The 14985-nt window shown below is 44.6% G+C and overlaps 1 protein-coding gene across 1 annotated transcript; it reads right to left on the bottom strand.

Annotated features, from left to right (window-relative positions):
* hspa8b (heat shock protein family A (Hsp70) member 8b) lies at window positions 1–13056 on the bottom strand. Its single transcript, XM_063207314.1, has 10 exons — window positions 12969–13056; window positions 11376–11585; window positions 10516–10721; window positions 9543–9695; window positions 7614–7886; window positions 6919–7201; window positions 5886–6088; window positions 3810–4008; window positions 2873–3105; window positions 1–876 (listed from the first exon to the last, which is right to left on the bottom strand). The coding sequence occupies exons 2-10, from the start codon at window positions 11578–11580 to the stop codon at window positions 679–681; spliced, it is 1953 nt and encodes a 650-aa protein (XP_063063384.1). The 5' UTR covers window positions 11581–11585; window positions 12969–13056; the 3' UTR covers window positions 1–678.
* Window positions 13057–14985: the final 1929 nt, after the last annotated feature.

Below are 14985 nucleotides of genomic sequence, written 5' to 3'. Positions count from 1 at the left end.
CTGTGTGAACAGCCAAATAATTTATTTTGTTCAGATCAACATGAACAATAAAGTGCTAACAACACAGCACACTTCCTTACAATAGAGGAAAAAAGGTAGTAACATGCTGTAGAAAACAAAGAAACACGTGTAAGGGAAGGGAGTGTCGGGGCAGTGGAGAGAAATGCTGTTCATATTCCTCTTTTATACAGGACGGCAGATTCTGCACTCGATACATTAGAAATTAAGTATTAGTTACATAAGAGCTACAGAAAACAACACGAAAACATCTCAGAAACAAAAAAGGCTCACACAAACAAAACAAGACATGCACCAGCTCTTTCTTTGTGAGAAAAAAAGGGGTACACTGGTGTGTGTGTGTGTGTGTGTGTGTGTGTGTGTGTGTGTGTGTGTGTGTGTGTGTGTGTGTGTGTGTGTGTGATGTGTGCGTGTGATGTGTGCGTGTATGTGTGTGTGTGTGGATGAGTGTGTGGTGGAGAGAACACTCTAAGCTGCTCTAATCAACCTCCTCAATGGTAGGGCCAGAGGAGCCCCCTCCCCTCCTGCCCTTTGTGAGAAAAAGAGGTACACTGCAGTGTGTGTAAGTGCATCACTGTGAGTATATGTGTGTGTACATGTGTGTGTAACTGTGTGTGTGTGTGGAGGGATGTGTGGTGCAGAAAAATACTCTAGTCTCCTCTAGTCGACCTCCTCAATGGTGGGTCCAGAGGAGCCGCCTCCTGCACCCCCGCCAGGCGCGGCCCCAGCGCCCCCGAACCCTCCAGGGGGCATCCCCTCCGGCATCCCCCCGGCGCTCTGGTACAGCTTGGTGATGACGGGGTTGCACACCTTCTCCAGCTCCTTCTGATGGTGCTCAAACTCCTCCTTCTCCGCACTCTGCAACACACACATACACACACAGACACCGCACATGACATGACACAAGTTATCGTTTGCAATATATTGTAACATACACTCCGCACTCTACACAATACACACAGGCGCCGCACATGCACAACATGACACAAGTTACAATTTTTTTCTGTTTGCTAAAGCAATTTTTTGTAAGTTTGGCTTTTTTTTGCAGAACTCTTTCATACCGATGCCCAAAACTATAACCAAATGAGTTAAACTACGTTTACAAAATCAGGTTTATCATTAAATCATGTGTATATTTGTATAAAGCAGCACAACACCGTTAATGATGCACCACATGGCGCACGCACACACACACACACACACACACACACACACACACACACACACACACACACACACACACACACACACACACACACACACACACACACTAACTTTTTATACAACATCATAATACAGAGAGACACAGAGAGGGGCGAAAGACAGAGAGAGAGACAGAGAGAGAGAGAGAGAGAGAGAGAGAGAGAGAGAGAGAGAGAGAGAGAGAGAGAGAGAGAGAAAGAGAGATGAAAGCAGAGTTAAACTCTCTAAGAGTGTGAGGTGTTCCTCAGTAGGTGTGGAGTTTCATTCAAATGATGCGGTCATCATCCTCCTTGGGCCATGTACTGGCATCATTATGCTGCCACAGTCAAAGGGTACATTTCCAATATGCGGACTTGCGTCCTCCACTTGTGCGTGTGGCCTTGTGCCAGGAAGTAATACGTCATGATGACATCACTGACAACAGCACTGAATTTCAATATCTCGCAAAAGCTCAATTGTTAGGCAATATATTTATTTGCAAACTCGATGGTGAATGAAACATAGTCCCCCAAAAATTGTTGTGGCTAGGCTGACAGCGGGGAAACTTAATAGTTTTCTCCACGGAGGCGGGGCATCAGCAAAACGTGAGGCCACAAGCACAAGTGGAGGAAGGCAGTCTGCATATTGGAATGCACACACAGCCACTGTGCTCTGGTATTGGGTTTCTTCTCACTTGCCCTTGAGAGCTCAGATGACACCATACCAGCGGACTCGCTTTCCATGAAGGACACTCCCTTATTTAAATAAAAAATAACCCTTCTTGTTGCGTCTTCTGACTCCCTCAAAGATGAGTGCTGCTCTCAAACGTGAATTAACATATTAACCTATCTGACTGTGTAGTACATGTTTTTTCGTTGCTTCTTCGTACCAAGTCATAATGTTTGTAATGTTCATAATTTGTAATGGTTGTATTCCAAAAGTTAACCAGGACTTAAAAGTTTTAAATCATAAATGGGTTTTGAGTACTGCTTCTGCTAAATACTGCAGCAGGACCAACTAGACTTTAACTGGTGTTTTAAATGCTTGTAAATGCTTTCAAGTAGTGTTATACTTCAGTAATACAGTATAATGTTTTGGTTGTAATTTCAGACAGTCTGCTGATTCTAGTTTGTATTTCAGTGCTTCTGCTTATAATGTGCCATGGCCTATCGCTACACATAACTTTAATTATTACATCGCTTAACGGCATTCTGTAGAATGCGCGAGTCACTTGAATGGGGCTCCCCAACGTTCGCATGCTGTTATTTCTGAATAACAGCACGCTTATAACAGCACACAGTCAATGACAATGGATAGAATGTCTGTTGCGTCAGTTGATTTTGACTCTTTGAAAATGGCCGACCACAATGTCAGCCATTGTGGTCAGCCATTTTCAAAGAGTCAAAATCAACATTCGCTAAACTTCCCCGCTGGTTTAACTGCCACTGCAAAAGAGAGAAGCTAACTGTCAATAATCCGAACTCCACATTTCAATTTGTTACTCGCATGTCTTGAAGTTATAATATTTTTTTATCCCGGAAACTGCCCATATCACATCACTTGTACCCTACTCGCCTCCTTGCTTCGCTGGACAGCTTAGACATTCTACTGACTTCACTCGCTCAGCGAGTAACCAGTAGCTATGTGTGTGAATGTAGCTTAAGATCCGTACCTGGTTCTTATCGAGCCAGCTGATGACCTCGTTGCACTTGTCGAGGATCTTCTGCTTGTCCTCGTCGCTGATCTTGCCCTGCAGCTTCTCGTCCTCCACGGTGGACTTCATGTTGAAGGCGTAGGCCTCCAGGCCGTTCTTGGCCGACACCTTGTCGCGCTGCACGTCGTCCTCCGCCTTGTACTTCTCCGCCTCCTGCACCATGCGCTCGATGTCCTCTTTGGAGAGGCGACCTGTGAGCGAAACACACACATACGCACGCACGCACACACACACACACACACTACCGGTAGATTAGATTTGAAATGCACTCATAGAGTTGTTCACTTCCAGCAACTCTGTAACATTTCATCAAAATCCATTCATAACTTTTTGAGCTATCCTGCTGACAGACAAACAAACAGAGAGACAAACCAACACGACCGAAAGAGAGAGAGAGAGGGTTGGGATATAACTTGGGCCACACTCAAACTTTTGTCCCTATGGGCATAATGGCCAATATATGGACAGATTCCTTATGGTGCTTTGACAAAACACCCCAAACATATAACGTGTTAAGATACATTCTCACACATCGCTACTAGTTACTTGCTTCTAGCTCACTCGCTTGTTCGCCACTAGCTCATGGAACATTTGTTAAGATTCCTGTGGCTTTAAATGCACAGCAAAAGCGACAAGTAAACTATTAAAACTGTATTCCAATTGGCTACTTTCACTGTGCAGAGAAGTTCAAATACTTTTTTTGTTGGAATCCACCCATGCACAGCCTTTAGATGCTGGTAAACGCAGAAGTGTTCAATACTTCAAAAGAAAGAAGTTTACCGCACACTTATTTGACTTTTTGCTTGTTTATTCATGAACAAGCACATAGTCAAATACATAAGTGTGCGGTAAACTTGTTCATATAAATACATGTATATGTAGGTAAACTGTGTACCCTTGTCGTTGGTGATGGTGATCTTGTTCTCCTTGCCGGTGCTCTTGTCCACGGCGGAGACGTTCATGATGCCGTTGGCGTCGATATCGAAGGTGACTTCGATCTGGGGCACGCCACGCGGCGCCGGGGGGATGCCCACCAGCTCGAACTTACCCAGCAGGTTGTTGTCCTTCGTCATCGCCCGCTCACCCTCAAACACCTGAGAGTATAGTATGGTCAATGACAATCAGGTTAATGAAATCATTACAGCACAGTCAGTTGTTGTCCTTTATCATTGCACGCTCACCTTCAAACACCTGGGGGGCATAGTATGGTCAATGACAATCAGGGGTGCATTTCTCAAAGCCATAGCTCCTAACTACATTAGCTACATTGTTGTTTGCAATGCAATTGCAATATGCATTATAGGACAGTCAGTCCTTCGTCATGGGGGTATTCCATGAACATGGTTAAGTGATAAACCTGGCTAATTTGAACTACAGGAAGTAGTATACCTGCTAATAGGTAGCCCACAGATGTCAATTAGTTTAGAAAATGAGGCATCCGGGCTCTTCTATTAGACGATTTACCACTACCTCAGGTTAACCTGTTTTTCTGCTAAGCCAGGTTCTTGGAATACCCCCTGGGGGCATATTATGACAATGAAAATCAGGGTAAAAGGGGCACAAGGTAGGATGACGTCGTTTGCGCGGTGCCCGTTGCATGCCTGTCTCAAAATCTACACCGTAATGAAAAAATACTGTTCAAATAAACTTGCTGGGAGAATGTTTTTCATCGCTGAATGCCAGCAGTTGATACAAATCCGAATACGGTATGTAAAGCGATTTTTCAAATGAAAAGTGTTTCCCACAATACTCCTTCGTACCGCTCTGTCAAAAAGCTTTACAATAACGTCCTATTCACAGCTTTATAAAAACTTTATAAATAATGAACTAATTATCAACAAAATGTTTACAAATGTTTATGAATGGGCAAGAAATACTATGTTAACACAGCAGACACAGCGTAGTCGCAGCGGTCCTGGAAGGTTGTCCAGATTGACCAGGTTGACCAGATGGCATAAAACCACATAAAACTGACATAGTAGAAGTTGATTCCCACTCCAGTGTGCAGTCATAGTTTGGTTATTACTCATTTACAAATATTTGTAAATACTTTGTTAAATGTTAATTGTTAATAAAGTGTTTATAAAGCTGTGAATAGGACGTTATTGTAAAGTACTACTAAAAGTTGCATTCATGGTTTTCTGACAGCGGACCGTGGAAGTGGCCGCGAGAGTCATCATTCACTTACTATTGATTCACATAACCATCGCCCGACTCGGGACAGTGATTTATTAAACTTTTAATCCTACCTGGAGCCCCTTTAATAAATAAAATCGTTACAGCACAGTCAATTTAATAATCCGTAACTACCCTCTCACTCTCAAACCCCTGAGGGCATATTATGTCAATGACATTCAGTTTAAAAATCATTCATCAGCCCCTCATTGTCATACACCTGTGGGCATATTATTACACGTCAGTTTAATAACTGTACTGGTCATTGCCCTCTCACTTCCAAATACCCGAGGGCAGATTGCAGTCATTGCAGGCAGGGCCGCTGACAGCTTTGGCTAGGCCTGGGACAAAGTCCTCTGATAGGGCCCCCTCACCCAATACATTCAATGTAATGAGGGCCCAATTATGGGACCCCCATCTCCCTGGGCCCGGTACAGCTAACCCCTTTGCCCCCCCTTGTCTGCTTCCCTGATTGCAGGAATCAATCATCATCCTCTCCATCCATTGTACTGTACATCCGGAGGAATGACAGTTTAATGAATAGACATGCCCCCCCCCCCCCTCTCTCTCTCTGCAGGGAGATGACAATCCATTTTAAACAGGCCACTCAGCACAATTACTGTATTTGCTTACAGATGACTGTGAATGTGTGTAGGTGTGTGCGTGTGTGTGTGTGTGTGTGTAAATGTACCTGGGTGAGCACTCCTAGCTGGTTGTCTGAGTAGGTAATACAGGTCTGTGTCTGTTTGGCGTGTATATTATACAGGTGTGTGTGTGTGTGTGTGTGTGTTTATACCTGGATAAGTACTCCTGGCTGGTTGTCTGAGTATGTAGTGAAGGTCTGTGTCTGCTTGGTGGGGATGGTGGTGTTCCTCTTGATGAGTGTTGTCATGACGCCACCGGCCGTCTCGATGCCCAGGGACAGCGGCGTCACGTCCAGCAGCAGCAGGTCCTGCACATTCTCAGACTTGTCGCCGGACAAAATGGCCGCCTGGACAGCTACGGTACAAAAATAATCACAAACACAAAACACATTCGTGCTTTTAATTCTTGCTTCGATTATAATGGGATTGCCTTCCTCTGTAAAGTAGGTCCCTTCTTTTTACATTCTATTACGTCATACTCACTGTAGTTGTAGTCGTACTGTATATAGTGTTATGGTACTCCTCAAAGGGGGTCTTGGGGTATTTTTTATTTTTTAACAAAGTCAGGTAACACTTCTTTTAAGAACTTTATAAACACTCAACGAAACATTTACAAATGATTGTAAATGAGTAAGAAATACTATGTACTAATACTAACACAGCAGACACAGTACAGCCGCAAGTCTTGGGAAGTTTGTCCTCCAAAGACCAAAAGAAATGGAACCACTAGATACAGAAGTGACAGGCAGGCAAACACACATCAAACTCATCCTGGAGGAGCCGATTCACACTCCGCTGTGTAGCCGTAGATTGCTTTTTTTAACTCCTTTACAAACATTTATTTATAAGATTTGTTAATAAGTCATTTGTTAACACAGCTTTTTAAGGAACTGTTATTCTAAAGTGTCACCCGACTCACCAGCTCCCTTTGAGATGTAAAGATCTTTCCCCTGTTCATCTAGAATTTTACTTGAACATTGTAGAGATCCTATAGAATTCTGTGTTAAAAATCCTGCAAAATCACATTCTAATCACATGTAGTGTATGTGATGGTACTCCTCAACGAGAGTCTTGTGGGATTTTTAACAGAGCCAACGCTACTCACCAGCTCGGTATGCGACGGCCATATAGTGTGATGGTACTCCTCAGTCTTGAGGGATTTTTAACAGAGCCAGTGCTACTCACCAGCTCCGTATGCGACGGCCTCGTCTGGGTTGATGCTCTTGTTGAGCTCCTTGCCGTTGAAGAAGTCCTGCAGCAGCTTCTGGATCTTGGGGATGCGCGTGGAGCCGCCCACCAGCACAATGTCGTGGATCTGGGCCTTGTCCAGCTTGGCGTCGCGCAGGGACTTCTCTACAGGGTCCAGCGTGCCGCGGAACAGGTCGGCGTTCAGCTCCTCGAAGCGGGCACGCGTGATGGACGTGTAGAAGTCCACGCCCTCGTACAGCGAGTCGATCTCGATGCTGGCCTGTCGTCAGAGAAGATTCAAATGTGTGGTGAGTCAAGTTACTATTGGACTTGATCACAATTACTTATAAACTTCATCTAACTACCCAAACACACACTCACTAATGGGTCAGAAAGGCTAGTAAGATGGTTCTCTACCAACCAAACTGACATTTCACCAGCATTTGCTTGGTTAGCTGGTGTTAATTTAGAGCCCTGCTTATGAGCTCTAGAGTTTGCAAGTAGAATACTGAAAAGACAGGTTGCGGACAGTGGAAAAGACGCAGGTCTACATACAGTAGAAAAGACATTGCTTATATGTAGTACATGTGCCTCTCAGAGATCAGAGCTCTTGGCAGAGCTCACTGCAGCAGAAGTTCTAAGCCTCCACCTCCATTGAACTGGTCACCTTGTCGGCCGTTATTCATCCTCACCTGTGTGCTGGAGGAGAGCGTGCGCTTGGCACGTTCGCAGGCAGTGCGCAGACGTCTGACGGCACGCTTGTTGTCGCTGATGTCCTTCTTGTACTTGCGCTTGAACTCGGAGATGAAGTGGTTGACCATGCGGTTGTCAAAGTCCTCTCCGCCCAGGTGGGTGTCTCCGGCCGTGGACTTGACCTCGAAGATGCCGTCCTCGATAGTCAGGATGGACACGTCGAACGTGCCGCCACCCAGGTCGAAAATTAGCACATTCCTCTCCGCACCCACCTGACAGGAAACAGGGAACACAGGTTCCGATTTATGCAAGGTGGGAAATCTGAAGTGCAGTTTTTACACTCGTGGCGAACAAACAGCCTTTTCTTGATAGGCCCTGAAAAAGGCCATATATTGTGGTAGGCCCAAATGAATAGACATTCGCTACGTTTACATGAGACATTAAATTCCAAATGAATTCACTTTAATTCTGAATAACACTTAATTCCGCTTTGAAAATGTCATGTAAACACACAATTCGGAATTAAAAAAATTAAAGATCAAAGGGAACTCGACCGAAAACTATGTAATTCCGAATTATTAATTCGGAATTGAAAACCTCATGTAAACATAGCCATTGTGCCGTAATCAATACAGTATAAAAAACTGCAACCTAGACTACCTTGGATTTCCTATTTTGCACAAGTCTGAAAGTCCCTGCACCAATGAGCATCAAGGAGAAAAGGTGCCAGACTCTAAATTCCTGTAGGTTTTCTGACAGTGTTCGATTTAGACAGAGTGGGTGAACCAGTCCACATGAATTGCTAGCAAAACACCTAAACTTTTCAGAAACTAAGGGAGGGTACACAAAAACACAGCAAAGAATACTTTCTGACATTATGTACCGTACGTGTTGTGCAAATTTGCAAGTAAGCATGAGAATGCTTAGCAGAGGAAGCCAGTTTGTATGAGGAAATATGAGGAAGCAAGTTTGTGGTTTACAGTCGTGCCATGGTGGTGGATATACTGTATGTGTGTGGCTGTGTGATACATTTGCAAGCAAATACTAGAGTAGACTAGAGTAGAGTAATTATTGATCCCCGGGGTGAAATTACGGATATTAAGGATAAGGATATTAAAGTATATAATATGTAAGAATACTATATGAGTGGTATTAAGGAAAGGAACATGCGAGTCTACAGTAATTACATAGTAGTAGGTATGTGTGTACAGTAGGGCCTATACTATACATGTACAGTACGTAAACTGTGTGTGTGTGTGTGTGTGTGTGTGTGTGTGTGTGTGTGTGTGTGTGTGTGTGTGTGTGAGTGAGTGAGTGTGCATGTGCTTGTAACAGAGTGTCTACAGCTCTGATATGATGTTTAGACTCTAAACTGTATGTCAGATTCTCACCTTCACATTCCGCTTGTAGACAGTGTGTGTACTGTTCACATGCAAGTTTGAGAGTGTGTGTTGCCTTCCCTTCTCGCGTATGCGATGGCTGTAGCCTTGAGATTGTTGATGATGTTTCTTAGAATAGTGTGTGAATAGTGTGTGTGTGCGTGCGCGTGTGTGAGTGTGTGTATGTGTGTGTGTGTGAGAACTAAAGCATGACACGGGAGTGGATTTTCACTCCCGTCCCATCCCGGTCCCAGAAAAAAAAAACATCCCGTCCCATCCCGGACTGGAGTAAAAGAAACAAATCCCATCCCGTCCACTCCTAAAAAGAATGTTTCCCAATCCTGCCCACTCCCACTCAAAATCAATCAAAAACGAGGCTTTTTTAATGAAAATAAGTGAGCATTCCCGCTCTCGTTCATTTTTATTCCCGCTCCCGCCTGCTCCCGTTCATCTTTGAATTTTGACTCCCATTGATTCCCGCGGGACCCACGGAAATTCCCGAAAAAATGTCATCCTCTAGTGAGAACGTATGAGTGTGTGAAACCTCACCTTTTTGTCGAGTCCGTAGGCGATGGCTGCAGCCGTAGGCTCGTTGATGATGCGCAACACGTTGAGGCCGGAGATGGTACCGGCGTCTTTGGTGGCCTGCCGCTGGGAGTCATTGAAGTACGCCGGCACCGTGACCACCGCGTTGGACACAGACTGCAGAGAGGGGGACGCAAATCAGGGGTGCATTTCACGAAAGCATTGTTGCTAACTATGTTAGCTACTTTGTTGTTTGCAATGCAATTTCCCATTGGCAACTGCCCAAGATGATAACTGGCTAACAACTACACTTCGGAGAAACTAACTCCAGAGTTGTATGAAGTAAAAGTAGAAGTACTCTTACAGATGTAATTACAACACTAGCGGTAAGATATGACATGCTTTCAACTTTATAATACCATACCACCACTATTGTTATTACATCTGTAAGAGTAGAGTACTTCTACTTCATAAAACTGACAGACTTTATGGCAAACTGCCTCACCTGTTCAAACCCTTACACTGTCCACACAGCCCTGTCATCATCTGGGATTTGTAAAAAATCCAAAAGTTCAAGTCTGACCTGGTTAGGATGCCTGCCAAGAGTGTAATCTGAAGAGCAGAGGTAGACAGCTGATTGCTGCCCCCATAGGACTGAACCTTTAAACTGATGGTAATGGCATTTTCCATGACTTCTGCCTGGGGCCCCCAAATTGCCACTGCCGTTTTCCCCAAGTATCTTGTGTGTGTGTGTGTGTGTGTGTATGTGTGTGTGTGTGTGTGTGTGTGTGCGTGCGCATGCATGCTTGGATGTATGTGTCTGTCCTCTACTCATCTTCCCCAGATATCATAAATGTAATTTGGTAAGCTTCTGTTCTGTGCGTGTGTGTGTGTGTGTCTTACCTTCCCCAGGTAGGCGTGTGTGTGTGTGTGTCTTTGTGTGTATGTGTGTGTGTGTGTGCGCGTGTGTGTGTGTGTGCCTATGGCCCCCTCTCACCTTCCCCAGGTATGCCTCTGCGATCTCCTTCATCTTGACGAGCACCATGGAGGAGATCTCCTCCGGGTAGAAGCTCTTGGTCTCGCCCTTGTACTCCACCTGCACCTTGGGCCGCGTCGAGTCGTTCACCACGGTGAAGGGCCAGTGCTTCATGTCCGACTGCACCACCGCGTCGTCAAAACGCCGACCGATCAGACGCTTAGCGTCTATGTACGGCAAACCCAGGAGAGAATGAATGAATATGTGCAGAGGCCCTGAGCATAACTGGTCAGGAGCCCCCCTCTCATAATTAAATAATAATAAAAATTGACTAACTAAAAAATAAGTATTTTGAAATGTAATTCAATACTTTCTTATGACATTGTTTTGGTCAATCTCAATTTATGAGGCCCCAATTTTAGGGCCAAAGTGGTTGGTGCCCCAAGCACTAGTATGTTGGTGCCCTAAGCACTCAGCGTACTCTGCTTATGTCTAGCAGCGGCCCTAAATATGTGGACACTTTCACTTGTGGAATATGTATGTGGACACACCCGCTGTGACTCATTCATTTAGATTATGTTCTGTATCAGGTATGGGCAGCTTTGATGACAAAAATTGCTTACAATCAAACTATTTGGACATACGCTTTCTACATAGCAACTCTCCTCAGCGAAAGAGGAATAGGCCTACATAACATTTGGAATGGCATAATAATGCTAAAATTAGATTGTTTCTAGTTTAAGTGCTTGAAAAGGTTAGAGCCATCAAAGAGTGATCAAAATAATTTGCTTGTCATCATCCCAAGGCTTCCACCAAATGTGTGGCATTTATGTAACATTGTGTGAATGGGAGGGTGATCTGATTTCGAATGACGTCCTTACCAAACACTGTGTTGCATGGATTCATTGCCACCTGATTCTTGGCAGCATCTCCAATCAGTCTTTCCGTGTCCGTGAATGCCACGTAGCTAGGTGTGGTCCTGTTTCCCTGGTCATTGGCAATGATCTCCACTTTGCCGTGCTGGAAGACCCCCACACAAGAGTAGGTGGTCCCCAGGTCAATCCCTACCGCTGTTCCCTTGGACATGTTGCCTGTGGTGAAGACAAAACTGTTAATTTTGTGGTCTACTCCTGCACTAAGTAGAGTCATTCCCTACCACTAGGCAAGTGACTAAATTTAACACTGTTTGCAGCTGTTCAATTATTTACTGTAGGGGATCGACTACAACTGGTCTCTATTTCGTCTGGACATCCTTACATGACGCCCCCTGTGGACTAGACAGGAACGCAAATCTGTCCGTCAGCGCCCACAGTTGCATCTGACATGTTTGTCCCCCTGCGGCACCTGTCAACATGCGTGTCTCTGTGCGCGTCTTCATTAACTGACCAACTGCCACACTAAATCGCTCCACACTGGCTGTGTTAAAACGCAAATAAACAATTCTACTAGAACTAATGTTATTACTGAAGCGTATCATGATGTATTCAACGTCACTTTATCCATACCCTTTAACACCATTACGCATGTAAAACATGTAGCCTTTCTACCGTTTGTAGCTGGAGCACCATCAAAACATGGGCTGTTATCAATATATTTCAGCCACTTTCATATAGCTTAAGCTGACTTAACCTGACATGAAATAAATAAGAACTTTTCCAGTAGGCCTACGCCATACCTAATAGTGCAATGATTATTAATGGGTACATTTCGGATAGACGCAGAAATAATATCCACGTATAAGATGGGTGTGGGCCCTGCTGCTACTGTAAGATAGTTCTATAATAGCCTACACGTTGGGAGATAAACGTGTGATACTAGTACATTCTGTTCAGTTGCTTAGGCAGCGTCTCACGCAACCGGTTACCGGACAGGGGATCAACGCACGCTCGATTGTGAAGCGCGCAATCATTGAGACGCGGTTCTTGAACCTTCTAGCAGCGGGAAACAAGATGACAGAACAATATTTTCTGTGCGGCAGAGTTAAAAGATTCGCAGTGTTGTGCATCACAACAATGACAGTTGACCGCCTGGAGTGTATACTGCCGACAGGACAGCATTTTGGCAGCTATGCATAGCAGCACCAGCAGCAGCATCTTTATCCCTAGCTGCCATCGCCGACATATGATACTCCCCAACCGCACTGCAAAGGCACTGTCAGCTGCCAACTCTGGAGGCTGAGTCCTCCAACGATGACTTCATGCAGGAGCTTTAACGCTGCAGGACTTAACCAAGCGGCGTATCCAAAGCAAACCGCCAACGCCATGTCCCCAAACGACACATTTTATTATTCATACATGGTCAAGAAATTAGTAGATGTCTGACTACAATTTGACACCTCACGTTAACGTGCATGCGGGTCTCTGGCACGTTCGAAATATCTGGCACACCAAAATGTATCACACTACTGCAGTGCTGTTTAAATCTATAGACGACTGTTTTAACTAATGACACGTAAATAAGGCTGAAAAACGTACCTTGATCCGATACGAATCGAAATGTTAAGTCAAAGGAACTAGATGATGCCGATGCTTCACCAGTTCAAGGACTCTGCCCTGTCTTGTGACAGTCACGGTGGGAGGAACCGGCGCTCTATTTATGATGGGTAACTGTAGAAAGGTCCAGAACACACAGAGCTTGGCTGACCAATCAAACACCTCAAAGACTCCGAAGCCACCGCCTTGCCCGCATCTTGGCGAATCATTTTCATCGATGGGCATGTCAATGAATTTATAATGAGGTTGAGGGAGTAGGCTGCAACATTCTCCTCTTTTTAAGCGGGCTTGCAGAGCAAGGCTTGATTCTAGTAATATCTAAGTCCTGTTGTTATTATTGCTCTTGTGCAGGGCAGTAAAAATAGAAAATGGATCTCCTCCTAGACCTTTCGAGATAGAGACACCGTTCAAACACTAAAACGACCGGCTCGGCTTGGAGATAATTTGTAGGCCTATTGATATAGCGTGTCTGTGTCTCTTGTCGTTTTCCCGTTTTTGGCGATTTTGTGCAAGTTTGGGTCCCCATTGAAAACAATCAGGGCTCTAAATTAACACACGCCAACCCGCCAAACACGGGTGAAAATTAATTTTGGCTAGTAGAAAAAAATACCTACAATTTGGCCAGTAGCGCCCGAGTACAGTAAATTATGAACGGTAAACCGCTGCTATGACGAACGTGCGCACGTTAAGTATGCAGAGCCCTTAAGGCGAGATTTCCTACATTACCCATGGACACTAGCGTCATGAGGTAGCCTCCCACCGTGGGATTTCCAGTGCAGCAAGCGGCAACTCCATCCTGTTGCGCGCGCTAGCATTGAAAATATTTCAGACGACCAGCCTTCTGTCAGCTACGCTCACACCAGAGCCATCTAATATCAGAGTTACGCCACTCCCATAGACCTCTATGGACCAATCTTTCCACAGCAATGGCGGCTCTCATGGAGCCTCACGGAGCGTTAACATGGAAATCCCCATTGACTTTAGTTCTATTAGAAGTTACTTAGTTCCAGGAGGTGGCCGTAGAACACAGAAAATGTGGTAAAGGTAATGAAATTTGTTTGTACTTAATCTTTGTTTGGTATGTGATGGTTCTGTGTTAGTTTCCAACGAACAGAAGTTTACTGTTAAGAAACATTTTAATCTACGCGAATCACATCACCAACCGACTTCCTGGTCCCCGGTTTGCGCAACTCTGTTATTAGATGGCTCTGGCTCACACTATTCTGACAGACAGCTCTCCTCCTATGCTCTGGTCGATTTCGCTACAACCTTTTCACTACTGCTATTATTACTAGGCTGAACCTTGCTGTAACAGGCTGCCTTTTTGAACCAGCGAGACCCTGACCGTTTCAATAACATGACTAACGCAGATTATGCCTATGTTTTGTGCGAGTGATGAGAATGTGGCGGGGGTTAGAGCAAGGTTCTGTGTGTTGGTGAATGCTAGTAGTAATTGTAACCGTAATAATAGTGACCTTAAAAAAGAAGTGGTTGTGGAACGAAATAGCGACAAGGGCAGAGGAGGAGAGCTGACTGTCAGAGTAGTGTTAGCGTAGCTGTCAGTTCAGTTGTCTTCTGAAATGTTCCGAGTCCTGGCGCAACTAAGTTGGAAAGCCCACGCCATCGGAAAGAAAACAAATAACAAAAAAACATGGTAGATAAGAGAAGAGCTCCTCCTCTCTCCTCTCCTTTTCCTCTCATCTCTTCTCCTTCCTTGGGGTGTGCGTATGTGAGGTTTTGGAGAGTTTGGCTGTGTGCTTGGTTACTGTATGTTAAAGGTCTGTTATGTGAGTGGCTTGTGTGATGTGATTCAGCTATTTTCAGAGGAATTGAACAAAAACTAATCAAATTGATTAGGCCTAGGTAATGAAAGTAAAAAATAAAGCAGAAGTTAAAAAATAATGAAAAAATATATAGCCTATAATAGGCCTATGCTTATTATGTAGGCATAGGCCTATAGTATGCAGGCCTATATATAGTGTATCTGTGTTGTAGAAAT

Source organism: Engraulis encrasicolus, chromosome 9, assembly GCF_034702125.1.
Source record: "Engraulis encrasicolus isolate BLACKSEA-1 chromosome 9, IST_EnEncr_1.0, whole genome shotgun sequence".
Lineage (NCBI taxonomy): Eukaryota > Metazoa > Chordata > Actinopteri > Clupeiformes > Engraulidae > Engraulis > Engraulis encrasicolus.
The sequence above is the reverse complement of the archived record's forward strand: the minus strand, read 5'-3'. Positions and strand labels throughout refer to the sequence as shown.

What these genes read in the sequence shown, in the direction of transcription:
- hspa8b (XM_063207314.1), bottom strand. Translation starts at nt 11,580, where the DNA reads ATGTCCAAGGGAACAGCGGTAGGGATTGACCTGGGGACCACCTACTCT. An exon ending in TCCATGCAACACAGTGTTTG is followed by an intron (nt 10,722 to 11,375) that starts GTAAGGACGTCA and finishes TGCCGTACATAG; the next exon opens with ACGCTAAGCGTCTGATCGGT. An exon ending in AGCCAGGAGTACTTATCCAG is followed by an intron (nt 4,009 to 5,885) that starts GTATAAACACAC and finishes CTATACTCTCAG; the next exon opens with GTGTTTGAGGGTGAGCGGGC.